Source organism: Salvelinus fontinalis, unplaced genomic scaffold (genome assembly GCF_029448725.1).
Source record: "Salvelinus fontinalis isolate EN_2023a unplaced genomic scaffold, ASM2944872v1 scaffold_0222, whole genome shotgun sequence".
Lineage (NCBI taxonomy): Eukaryota > Metazoa > Chordata > Actinopteri > Salmoniformes > Salmonidae > Salvelinus > Salvelinus fontinalis.
In genome coordinates, this window is record NW_026600431.1 from 38,230 (window position 1) to 50,289 (window position 12,060).

Here is a 12,060-nt window from a genome sequence, read left to right on the forward strand (position 1 = left end):
TAATATTTGGAAACGTAGCATATCGACATAATTCTCGTGTTTCCAGCTGCTTTCGCATTTACGACCAATTGGTAAACAGATCCTGCTTTACGGCAGAGCTTTATCTTTGCGTTAGAGAGTGGCAACAGCACACAGTGAGTGCATCGAAGCTGCGACTGTCTGAAGGTAATTGTTGCGAACAGTTTGAGATGATGTAGCATATGAATGTATTTGCTTTTCCGATATTGAAGAGCCTTTGCATGACATTATTGTACATTTCCTATCGGAGGATTCTTTCGTTTCGGACCATTTTGCAAAAGTCCTGGCCTGTATTTGCACGTGTCAAATTACAGCGATTTGAGAACACACAGTAGTCACCCAATTATCCTAGCTAGCTTCGTACTGTATGCTGTGTTTTTAGCTAGTGCTAGTCCATAAACCGAAGTGTACTTTTCACTATTTGGACGTTTGCCCATGGCAGAACTTGTGTGGTTACTTGTCATGCTATGAACTCTTTGGACGTCATCTCTCCCGGACTGCCATGTATGATTGCTAATGCATGTATGTCACTTGCCCCTGCTGCAGAGTGCTACTTAGGCAATGCGCTTTGGACTGCCTGCTACAGAAGGATTGCAGGCTGGTGGACCTCTGAGGGCATTCTTTGGGGTGAGTATGTTCCCCAAATCACAAGTAGTCAAGTAGAAGAGACATATTCAAGAAGTTGCTTAGACGTCCTAATCCAGTTTGTATATGCTTGTTGTCTTGTCAAATTAAACATACAGTTTAGCCAAATTTAGCATACCACCCTGCATACCACTGCTGGCTTGCTTCTGAAGCTAAGCAGGGTTGGTCCTGGTCAGTCCCTGGATGGGAGACCGGATGCTGCTGGAAGTGGTGTTGGAGGGCCAGTAGGAGGCACTCTTTCCTCTGGTCTAAAAAATATCCCAATGCCCCAGGGCAGTGATTGGGGACACTGCCCTGTGTAGGGTGCTGTCTTTCGGATGGGACGTTAAACGGGTGTCCTGACTCTCTGAGGTCATTAAAGATCCCTTGCCACTTATCGTAAGAGTAGGGGTGTTAACCCCGGTGTCCTGGCTAAATTCCCAATCTGGCCCTCAAACCATCATGGTCACCTAATAATCCCCAGTTTACAATTGGCTCATTCATCCCCCTCCTCTCCCCTGTAACTATTCCCCAGGTCGTTGCTGCAAATGAGAACGTGTTCTCAGTCAACTTACCTGGTAAAATAACGGTAAAAAAAATAAAATAAATGTAACCTAGTTCTAGCCATTGTAATATACAGAAACAGTCAAGTGGGGGATTTTATTTACTGTATTTCTCATGAAATATTTCCACCATAGGAGAAGAACTGACAGACAACATTCTAACGGCTGTTTCCATGGCGACCCCTAGATTGCGTTGCTTAGTGTGTTGATGCTCACGCTGCTGAGGACTGTGGGATTGAGAGCGTTCTCCATGGCGTCCGAGACCTACATGTCGGGCACACACTCCGCTGCCTTTGTCACCTGCCCCAACGAACAGGTGGCCAAAGATCTGGCCAGGTAACGGATAGACACAGACATACACAAACATTCTAATCTGCTATGTTTAATTGGGAATCATGTCAGATGTCACCTCTGTAAGACATTTCTATCGGCAATGTTCAGAAAGTTGTGTAATAGTATAGCTTCCGTCCCTCTCCTCGCCCCTTCCTGGGCTCGAACCAGGGACCCTCTGCACACATCGACAACAGTCACCCTCAAAGCATCGTTACCCATCGCTCCACAAAAGCCACGGCCCTTGCAGAGCAAGGGGAACAACTACTTCAAGGTCTCAGAGCGAGTGACTTCACTGATTGAAACGCTATTAGCGCGCACCCCCGCTAACTAGATAGCCATTTCACATCCGTTAGTTGCACTCTCCCGAATGCGACGTTGATTCACACTATAGGGCCAAGTTGAGCTGAACTGGTTACACATTCACCAGGGCTGCTTGAACCGTGCTGGAAAGGACAATGTCAAAAGAAAATATCAAAGCCGGTATGGTTTGCGTCGGCCCTGTAGTCTGAATCATGTATTTGTCCACCATATTGTGCTGGATGCAGTTAGTCCATCCAGTCTGATTGGTTGTTGTCATTGTCTCTTCCCCCCCCACCTGACAGAGGGATCGTTGAGAAGAAGCTGGCTGCTTGTGTCAATATCGTCCCCAAAATCACATCTGTGTAAGTGTGGACCTTGATGGATCAGAGATTAGAAACTGGGCGGTTCAAGCCCTGAATGCTGATTGGCTGACAGCCGTGGTATATCAGATCGTACACCATGGGTGTGACAAAACATTTATTTTTACTGCTGTAATTACGGCACCACGGCTAAGGGCTGTATCCAGGCACTCCACCACACATATGAAGGGAAGGGTTAGTGATTGGCAACATGTCTCTGTTTCTTGTCAGATATGAATGGCAGGGGAAGATCCAGGAGGATAGTGAAGTTTTGCTGGTGAGCATTCACGCCTCTCTTTATTCCTGGTTTGACGTGGACCTACAGTGTCTGTATATGCTGCCCTGCAAGTCCATGACCAAACATATAGGCCTAATGGAATAGCTAGTACTGTTATTGTACATTGAATGACATCTATATATGCTTGGTTTATCTGAGCGTTGTGTAGCTAAAGTTCTAACTAGTTTCTTCCTGCTTTTAGATGATAAAGACCAGAAGCTCTAAGGTTGCTTCTCTGGCAGAATATGTTAGGTAAGCATTGTGTGTGTGTACATACGTGCGTTCTAGTATTTCCCTCAGTTATAGGGATGATATGTAGTCTACATACCAAATCAGGCAGTGGGGTGTTTAATCAGTCCTTTCCCAGAATTACCATTGACATTTATCAGTGACTCATAGCAGGGGTGTACTGTGTGTGTGTGTGTGTGTGTGTGTGTGTGCACGTACATGCATTTGTCTATCTGTGTGTGTGACTCATGCTGTGTTTGTTTGCTAACAGGTCCAATCACCCGTATGAAGTAGCAGAGGTCATCAGCCTACCCATAGAGCAGGGCAACCCACCTTACCTCAAGTGGCTCGGTGACGTTGTACCAGAATGATGGATGGAGAGGGGAAGGGATAGGTGGATGGACAGAGGGAGGCTGCGAGAAATGTTTTTGGAATAATAAAATCTGCAGAAATGTGACTAAAATGTACTTTTACTGTTTCAGTGTTGTCCTGGCTTTGACCAATAGAGGGATGCAGTGATCGAAGACTCTACTGCAGAGATTCAATCTACAGTCAGGTCCAAAATTATTGGCACTCTTGATAAAGATGAGAAAAAAAGGTTGTATAAATACTAGTACTGAGCGTTATTGATCAATTATTTTTGAAAATTATATTTTAAGCTAATAAAAAAAGATGGGAGTCGAAATTATTATTTTCAAAACCACACCTTGTGAGGATAACAGCACAGAGCCTTTTTGTAAAAAAAAAAAATGCGAGATTGGAGAACACGTTGGTTACACCGTTCCTCCATACAGAGGCTTTAAAGATCCTTGGTATCATATGTCTGCTCTTATGGACCACTGTTATGGGGTTATTTTCAGTTTACGTGTCTTTTTTTCTTAGCAAAACCCACCACTGGTGTGTGTGACCAAAGAGCTCTATTTTTATGTCATCCAACAAATGTAAACGCCATTGGCACATGGATTGGATCTGATGCTTTATCCCTGTAAGGTGAGGTATTGAAAACAGGGGCGCTAATCATTTTAATCCCCTATCTTTTTGCAAGAAAAATATTACTTCTCAATCTCTCTTTCTCTGAGCAATTGTATTAGTATAACATAACAAAATAACGGAGCATATAATACAGCTCAGTATTTTAATTATTTAATTTATACATTTTTGCTCATCTTTATCAAGGGTGCCAGTAATTTTAGACCTGACTGTATTTCCCTACGTTACTGCCTCAGGCTTGTCATAGATCAGGGGTGTCAAACTCAATTTCCCAGCGGGCCGCATTCGGTCTTCACCCCAATTTGTCCGGATCCGTCTCGTGGACCTTAAGTTTGACACGTCATACATTATCTGATTGCTTCTCCACAATCAATACTGATGTTAATTTAAAGCACTGACAAACTGTTCCCTTAACACTCATCAATATTGTTGGAAAGTGACAGAAGGGTTGTCCCTCTGTGATCAGAATATCTGATTGCTCTGATTAACGGATCTCTTCCATACTGTAGTGTCGAACGTCAACTGAGACCAATGGTATACCAGTGACTTGGAATAAATACAAAAATCACATTATAAGACATTTATTTTTTTCTTCAAACTTCACATTCAATTTGAGGCTTTGTAGTCATCAGCATACACAGTACACAGACACTATCTAAACATAGAAATACCATGTACATAGCCTGTTCCCAGATCAGTCTGTGCTCTTGCCAACTCCATTGCTGTTATTGTCAACCCTAACATGTTTGGCATGACAATGAGTGACAGGGAGTTGGCATGTTGGAACAAACAGACTGGCACTAAGGCTACCATGTACACACCATCTGAAACAGTTGAGATGTTCATCAGAGCTGGGTTCCATCCACACACTCTGGGGGACCAAAGCACCGGCCTGGTCCCAGATCTGTTAGTGCAGTCAACTCCTTGTGGTTGTCAACATGTGTGGTATGAATGCACAAACAGACTAGTAATCAGGCTACCAAAGCACCACAGCGGGTGAGACATAAGCTTAGACATAAGATCGTTAGAAAGGTATTGATCATTCATTTAAGGTGTGTGACTTTTCCAAACATCTCTCCATACATCTCTTCTAATGCAGTGGTTCTCAAACCTCGGAGAATTCCAGACGTTCCATGTATTTGAGATATTCCAGAGCTAGCACACCTGATTCAACTTGTCAACAAATTACTTGATCATTCATTTAAAGTATGACGAGCACTTTTCCCAATAACTTATCTTCTAACTTGTTAACTTCTAGCCGTGTAGACATAAACTGTGTGTACAAAACATTAGGAACACCTGCTCTTTCCATGCCATAATCCAGGTGAAAGCACAGGAGGTTGGTGGCATCTTAATTGGGGAGAACGGACTCATGCTAACGGCTGGAGTGGAATGGTATCAAATACATCAAACATGGTTTCCATGTGTTTGATAGCGTTCTATTCGCTCCATTACAGCCATTATTATGAGCCGTCCTCCCCTCAGCAGCCTCCACTGGGTGAAAGCTATGATCCCTTATTGATGTCACTTGTCAGTGTAGATGAAGGGGAGGAGACAGTTAAAGAAGGATTTTCAAGCCTTGAGACAATTGAGACATGGATTGTGTACGTGTGCCATTCAGAGGATGAATGGGCAAGACAAAAGACAGGAGTGCCTTTGAACGGGGTATGGTACTAGGTGTCAGGTGCTCCGGTTCCAGTGTGTGAAGAACTGCAACACTGCTGGGTTTTTCAAGCTTAACAGTTTCCTGTGTATCAGGAATGGTCCACCACCCAAAGGACATCCAGCCAACTTGACACAACTGTGGGAAGCATTGGAGTCAACATGGGCCAGCATCCCTGTGGAACGTTTTGACACCTTGTAGAGTCCATGCCCTGACGAATTGAGGCTCGGAAAACAACATGACAAAACATCCAGGCTACAGCTACAAAACAATTATGTTCAGATACAAAGTGAACTTAAAGGCCACATTTGATCAATTATCTTATTGAATATGGCACTATGTACTGCCAACATACAGTACATACAAATAAATACTGTGTAGCTCTGCTCCGTAGAAAAACAGCTTTGTTCCTATGCAACTACCCATAAACATATTATCTCAATCTAAATATCTACAAATATGTCTCTGCAAATATCTATCATTAGTTCCCAGGGCCAACCGCTTTCTAATGGTTCAGCTGCTTCACTCACATAAACAGCATCTGTCTGAAAGGTAAAATCACTAACATTCCCCCCAAACAAAATAGCATTCGACAACAATGTCCACCACAACGTAGCTCAGACGATATTCAGCTGGATGCCAATCAAATGAACCGAAGGTCGATATCAGAGTGCGCACAGCTCTTTGATATACCATCCGCCATAATTTAATCGACTCGACTCCTGTCATCATGAATATGTATGAGTGTTAATCGTGCAGGTGCGTTTAGGTGACGTTATTCACTTTAATGATTCCACCAGGAACGCGGTGAGATAGCAATAGAATGGAGCTAGATGTCTGTTTGCTTTCGCTTTCAACGCAAGGACACTAATTAGCACTTGTATTGTAAAGCCTCAGACAGAGGCAGTATGAACTCATTGAAATAGCTTCTATGACATTTAGAAGAACTGTTAAATGATGCTGTTCTTGGATGAAAGGGAACAGTTCGTTCCCTGCGATTTTAGTGGTATCATGAGACTTTTATACTTTGTCTGAAGGCCAAAGTATAAACGTTTCATTTATACTGTTGAAAAAATACTGCATTAAGAAACTGTAACATAGATACATCATTTAAATACTGACAATATAGTTTGTGTTTTTCTCCTTGTGTGCATCTGAATAGCCTATTCAAAACTGTATTATGATTCTTAAACATTTCTGTACATATTTACATTGCGCACTCAGCATAATACTGAAACGTTTTCTCTAAAGATTTGCAAATTCTCAGTCTAATAAAATAACTGATCATCAATTTTTGGCCAAAAAGCTTGGAATTTGAGGCAAGGCAGTTGGTATCATTGTAAGTTCACAGTTGATACTCAAAAGAGTCCATTTAAATGATTCATTTGCGAACTCGGGGGGTAGCCCTAACTGGGGTTTGAACCCAGGTCCAGACTGTCAAGCCAACACCTTAATTGTTACCCCAAGAGCTCCAAACCTCTTAACAAGGTTGCTAAGTGTTGGGTTAATGTCGCTACAATACATTCATTCAATCCATATGTCTCTGTTCCAATCGACACAGTAGCTCACTACTTAGAATGAGTCACTGTACCGGACATGCAATCTAGCTCCTGGGTAAAGTTACCCCTAGGTACAGATCTAGGATCAGCTTCCCCTCCCCCAATCCTTAACCATGAGTGGGGAAAATGCAAAACTGACCTAAGATCAGCATCTCTAGAGGCAGCTTCACCCTCATTCTATACACTGTACAGTGTCCATATTAGGACAGCCTCAGTCTCAGCAAGACTTGTCCGTATCAGTGGTATACTAGTATGGACATTGGGAAAAAGCTTATTTACAGGTAGCTGATCTCTAGCTTGGTGCTCTTCTCCACTGTCTCCTCTGGAGGTGACCTGTTACTTTCACTCTTTGATCCATTGGCAAGAGTGGAGACAGCGACAGTAGGCCCCAATTCTAAGCCGTGGCCTTTCCCAGCCACCTCCCCAGCTTTAGCCCTCTGCCCCAGGGGTATTGTCTCCACCTTTCCCCCCGGTGTGAACAAGATCCTGGAGCTCTCAACTTGTCCTCCTCCGTTCCCGTTCTGTGCAATCCTGCAGTTCTCTCTCATCTGAGTGGCGTCTTCTCTTCTCTCCATCTCTATCCCGTCCTCCTCTACCTCATCGTCCTCCTCTTCTTCCTCCCCTCCTTCATGAGACTTGGTGACCCCCAGGCCATCTCGCGGCTCATGCGTAATTCCCCTCCAGAGCTCTGCAGGGCGCTGCAGCTCGGTGGCTGCCGCCCTCTCGTGGTTCTCCACCCTCCTCGAAGAACGACAAAGAGCCTTCCGGAACCCTCTCTTAAAATTATCGGACAGGAATCCGTAAATTATTGGGTTAGCACAGCTATTAGCGTACGATAGGACCACCACAAAGTAGTACAGCCCCCGGAATTCGCCCGGTAACAGGATTAGCAGGTTAACGATGTTGAGGACGTAGAATGGGAGCCAGCACAACACGAACACTGCTACCACGACAACCACCATGCGAGTGATCTTGCGTTCGGACTTCCTGCGTCGGGAGGAGGTGGACCGGGCCCGTTTCCCTGCGTTGCGCACCTTCAAATCAAAACAAAACAATTCAACTTTATTGGCAGTTAAAACATCTCAACACACTTTACAATGAAATATAATATAAAGGTTAACTCAGCAATATAACAAATGTAGGGTAGGCCACTGTAGGGTAGACCACTTTAGGGTAGGCAACTGTAGAGTAGGCCACTTTAGGGTAGGCCACTGTAGGGTAGGCCACTTTAGGGTAGGCCACTGTAGGGTAGAAAACTGTAGGGTAGGCCACTGTAGGGTAGGACACTCCACCCCCTCCCCAGAGATCCACTCCCAGGCTGCTCCACCCCCTCCCCAGAGACCCACTCCCAGGCTGCTCCACCCCCTCCCCAGAGACCCACTCCCAGGCCGCTCCACCCCCTCCCCAGAGACTCACTCCCAGGCTGCATCACCCCCTCCCCAGAGACCCACTCCCAGGCCGCTCCACTCCCTCCCCAGGAAACAGTGGAGGCTGCCGAGGGGAGGACGGCTCATAATAATGACTGGAATGGTATCAAACACATGGACTCCATTCTAAGCATTTTTATGAACCATCCTCCCCTTAGCAGCCTCCACTGATAGAGACCCACTCCCAGTGTTTCTTCCCTCAGCAGCCTCCACTGACAGAGACCCACTCCCAGTGTGTCTTCCCCTCAGCAGCCTCCACTGACAGAGACCCACTCCCAGTGTGTCCTCCCCTCAGCAGCCTCCCCTGACAGAGACCCACTCCCAGTGTGTCCTCCCCTCCGGCTCCTGACCCAGACATTAAAGATGATGAAACATTTCTGTTTGTTGTCAGATGTAACAGGTCAGATGTTACAGGTCAGATGTAACAGGTCAGATGTTACAGGTCGGATGTAACAGGTCGGATGTTACAGGTCAGATGTAACAGGTCAGATGTAACAGGTCAGATGTTACAGGTCAGATGGTACAGGTCAGATATTACAGGTCAGATGTAACAGGTCAGATGTAACAGGTCAGATGTTACAGGTCAGATGTAACAGGTCAGATGTAACAGGTCAGATGTTACAGGTCAGATGTAACAGGTCAGATGTAACAGGTCAGATGTTACAGGTCAGATGTTACAGGTCAGATGTTACAGGTCAGATGTTACAGGTCGGATGTAACAGGTCAGATGTAACAGGTCAGATGTAACAGGTCAGATGTTACAGGTCAGATGTAACAGGTCAGATGTTACAGGTCAGATGTAACAGGTCAGATGTTACAGGTCAGATGTTACAGGTCAGATGTAACAGGTCAGATGTAGCAGGTCAGATGTAACAGGTCAGATGTTACAGGTCAGATGTTACAGGTCAGATGTAACAGGTCAGATGTAACAGGTCAGATGTAACAGGTCAGATGTAACAGGTCAGATGTTACAGGTCGGATGTTACAGGTCAGATGTTACAGGTCGGATGTAACAGGTCGGATGTAACAGGTCGGATGTAACAGGTCAGATGTAACAGGTCGGATGTAACAGGTCGGATGTTACAGGTCGGATGTAACAGGTCGGATGTAACAGGTCGGATGTTACAGGTCGGATGTAACAGGTCGGATGTAACAGGTCAGATGTAACATGTCGGATGTTACAGGTCGGATGTTACAGGTCGGATGTTACAGGTCAGATGTAACAGGTCAGATGTAACAGGTCAGATGTAACAGGTCGGATGTAACAGGTCAGATGTAACAGGTCAGATGTTACAGGTCAGATGTTACAGGTCAGATGTAACAGGTCAGATGTAACAGGTCAGATGTTACAGGTCAGATGTAACAGGTCAGATGTAACAGGTCAGATGTTACAGGTCAGATGTAACAAGTCAGATGTAACAGGTCAGATGTAACAGGTCAGATGTTACAGGTCAGATGTAACAGGTCAGATGTAACAGGTCAGATGTTACAGGTCAGATGTAACAGGTCAGGGCCAGAGTAGAGAACCGCACAAGGAAGGGTTCCCTGGAAGAGGGCAAAGCAGTCCCGCCCCTCAAAACAAATGTTCCTCACAATGTCTGTCTGATTTAAGGGAAGTATGAATAAATCACTGGTAATATGAGACAAAGACATCAGAACACATTTATTTCATGTAACAACGGAGGTGTAGCAACACCTGGGTCTATGTTACCAATCAACAAGGATGTTTCCTCCCAAAGGACATACTGGTTCAGTCTAAGTATAACAGACAGGCCTCCCAATTAGTGTAAAATAGCTATTTTTTCCCTTAAGTGCGGAAGTAGTCCTACATTCTGACCTTGATCACAATGAGCAGGTAGCAGAGACAGATGACGAGTAGCGGTCCGAAGAACCCGACGGCGCACGTGTACACGATGAACGACGCCTTCCAGACCTCGGCTGGCTCAGGCCACACTATACTACAGTTCCCATCATCCTCCAGTACGTCCGCGAACACCACCACGGGCAGCACCACCACAAACGACACCGCCCACACCGTCGCGTTCACCACCTTGGCCACGTGCGGTCGCCTCCACCACGACGACCGTATGGGATGGACCACTGCAAGGTAGCGGTCAATGGACATGACCGTGAGACAGAAGATGGCGGTGAACTGGTTGATGGCGTCCACAGTCATGACCACACGGCACATGAGAGAACCAAACGGCCAGGAGAGCAGAGCGTTCTGGGCCGCCAAGAAGGGGAGGCCTAGGGGAAGTCAAATCAAATGTAACTATGTTGACAGTGCAACTAGTCACTTCGCCCCCACCTACATGTACAGATTACCTCAACTAGCCTTTACCCCTGCACACTGACTGAACCGGTGCCCCCTTTATATAGCCTCGTTATTGTTATTCTTGTTGTGTTACTTTTTAATATTACTTTTTATTTTAGCCTACTTGTTAAATATTTTCTTCTTCTTGAACTGCACTGTTGGTTAGGGGCTTGTAAGTAAGCATTTCACGGTAAAGTCTACACTTGTTGTATTCGGCATATGTGGCAAATAAAGTTTGATTTGATTTGAATTAAAAACGATTAAAACCCCACACTTACTTTGCATTTGAAGTGCATTTAAAACTGCAACACACTTTACAGTAAAATGATCAAATGAAAGAATTACTGTAACATAATCAAATTAAAGAAATACAGTAAAATAATCAAAAAGGAGACTGACCGCTGCGGTCATATTTAGTTTCATTTCAAGTGAAACAGAATGTGAGCAAAATAAGGCTGGTTTAACAAGGCTAATAACAGAGTTGAATAAACACCTTGAAAAGAAACAATTAAACCACTTGTAAAAAAACACTGACCTAGCATGAATAGCTCATCAGCGATGGCCAGGTTGAGTATATAGATGTTAGTGACCGACTCCGTCCTCACATAGTGTAAAACAATGTAGATGACCAATGTGTTGCCCACCAGGCCGATCACACACACTGCCACATAGATGAGAGGGATAAGGACCCCTGCTATAGTGAGTTGGAAACCCCCCACGCCTCCGCCGCCAGGGTTGGTCCAGTTTTGGTAGGATCCATTGAAGAAAGGGTCGGGGGTGAGGAGGAGGAGAGGGGAGGGGGGGAAGGTGAAGGTGTTGGGCTCAGGCATTGAGGGGGCGGCTGTGGGGAGGTAGATGGCCGGGGGCACTTGGACAAGCTCAGTGGAGGTCAGAGGTGATGATATGTTGTTGGTTGAGGTAGATGGTCGGGGGCACTTGGACAAGCTCAGTGGAGGTCAGAGGTGATGATATGTTGTTGGTTGTGGTATATGGGTGGGTAGGTTGAGGTTGACTTCAGTGTGTAGCAGCTGGACCTGTCTGGGAGACAGCAAGAGAAGTAAGTGTGTGAGAGAAAAGATACTGATATCTTTATGCATTCTCAAAACAACAACGCTATTCTGTTAAAGCATCCAGACACTACAGGACATGAGCAACAATCAAAGAAAATAACCCACTAATATTTTTATTTCATTTCTTTCTCCCAAATTCAGTTTTCTCCATTTTGTTTTTCTAGGTGTCCATTTTTCTCCAGTTTTCCAGGTTTTTCCTCTCAAAGTCACACCTTTTTTTAGATAGAAAAGTCCACAACAATGCTTAAACCACATCAGCAGACAGGAGAGGTCTTGATTTGTGTACATTTTTGTAAATGTTTGGGTGTAGTTACCCTTTAATTCCAGTGGGCACC

At 44.9% G+C, this 12,060-nt stretch overlaps 2 protein-coding genes across 5 annotated transcripts; one reads left to right on the plus strand and one right to left on the minus strand.

Moving 5' to 3' along the window:
• The first annotated feature begins 63 nt into the window (after nt 1-63).
• Nucleotides 64-4,262, plus strand: LOC129844754 (protein CutA homolog). 4 transcript variants are annotated; one of them, XM_055912842.1, is made up of 7 exons: nt 64-165; nt 565-645; nt 1,393-1,541; nt 2,141-2,200; nt 2,429-2,474; nt 2,677-2,726; nt 2,974-4,262. In XM_055912842.1, exons 2-7 carry the CDS (start codon nt 580-582, stop codon nt 3,071-3,073), a joined length of 471 nt encoding a protein of 156 aa, XP_055768817.1. In that variant the 5' UTR covers nt 64-165; nt 565-579; the 3' UTR covers nt 3,074-4,262. The 4 variants fall into 4 exon arrangements, with proteins under 4 accessions (XP_055768817.1, XP_055768818.1, XP_055768820.1 ...); XM_055912845.1 differs by lacking the exon at nt 64-165 and adding an exon at nt 1,178-1,231 and having other exon boundaries at nt 559-645; nt 1,341-1,541; XM_055912843.1 differs by lacking the exon at nt 2,141-2,200.
• Nucleotides 4,263-4,270: 8 nt separating this feature from the next.
• LOC129844755 (somatostatin receptor type 5-like) lies at nt 4,271-11,685 on the minus strand. The gene is made up of 3 exons (XM_055912846.1): nt 11,191-11,685; nt 10,179-10,588; nt 4,271-7,948 (listed from the first exon to the last, which is right to left on the minus strand). Exons 1-3 carry the CDS (start codon nt 11,483-11,485, stop codon nt 7,190-7,192), a joined length of 1,464 nt encoding a protein of 487 aa, XP_055768821.1. The 5' UTR covers nt 11,486-11,685; the 3' UTR covers nt 4,271-7,189.
• Nucleotides 11,686-12,060: the final 375 nt, after the last annotated feature.

Coding starts and splice junctions, on each gene's coding strand:
- LOC129844755 (XM_055912846.1), bottom strand. CDS start 11,485: ATGCCTGAGCCCAACACCTTCACCTTCCCCCCCTCCCCTCTCCTCCTC. Junction 10,589..11,190: donor TGATGAGCTATTCATGCTAG/GTCAGTGTTTTT, acceptor GACTTCCCCTAG/GCCTCCCCTTCTTGGCGGCC. Junction 7,949..10,178: donor ACCTGCTCATTGTGATCAAG/GTCAGAATGTAG, acceptor TTTGATTTGAAG/GTGCGCAACGCAGGGAAACG.
- LOC129844754 (XM_055912842.1), top strand. CDS start 580: ATGCGCTTTGGACTGCCTGCTACAGAAGGATTGCAGGCTGGTGGACCT. Junction 646..1,392: donor CTCTGAGGGCATTCTTTGGG/GTGAGTATGTTC, acceptor GGCGACCCCTAG/ATTGCGTTGCTTAGTGTGTT. Junction 2,727..2,973: donor TCTCTGGCAGAATATGTTAG/GTAAGCATTGTG, acceptor GTTTGCTAACAG/GTCCAATCACCCGTATGAAG.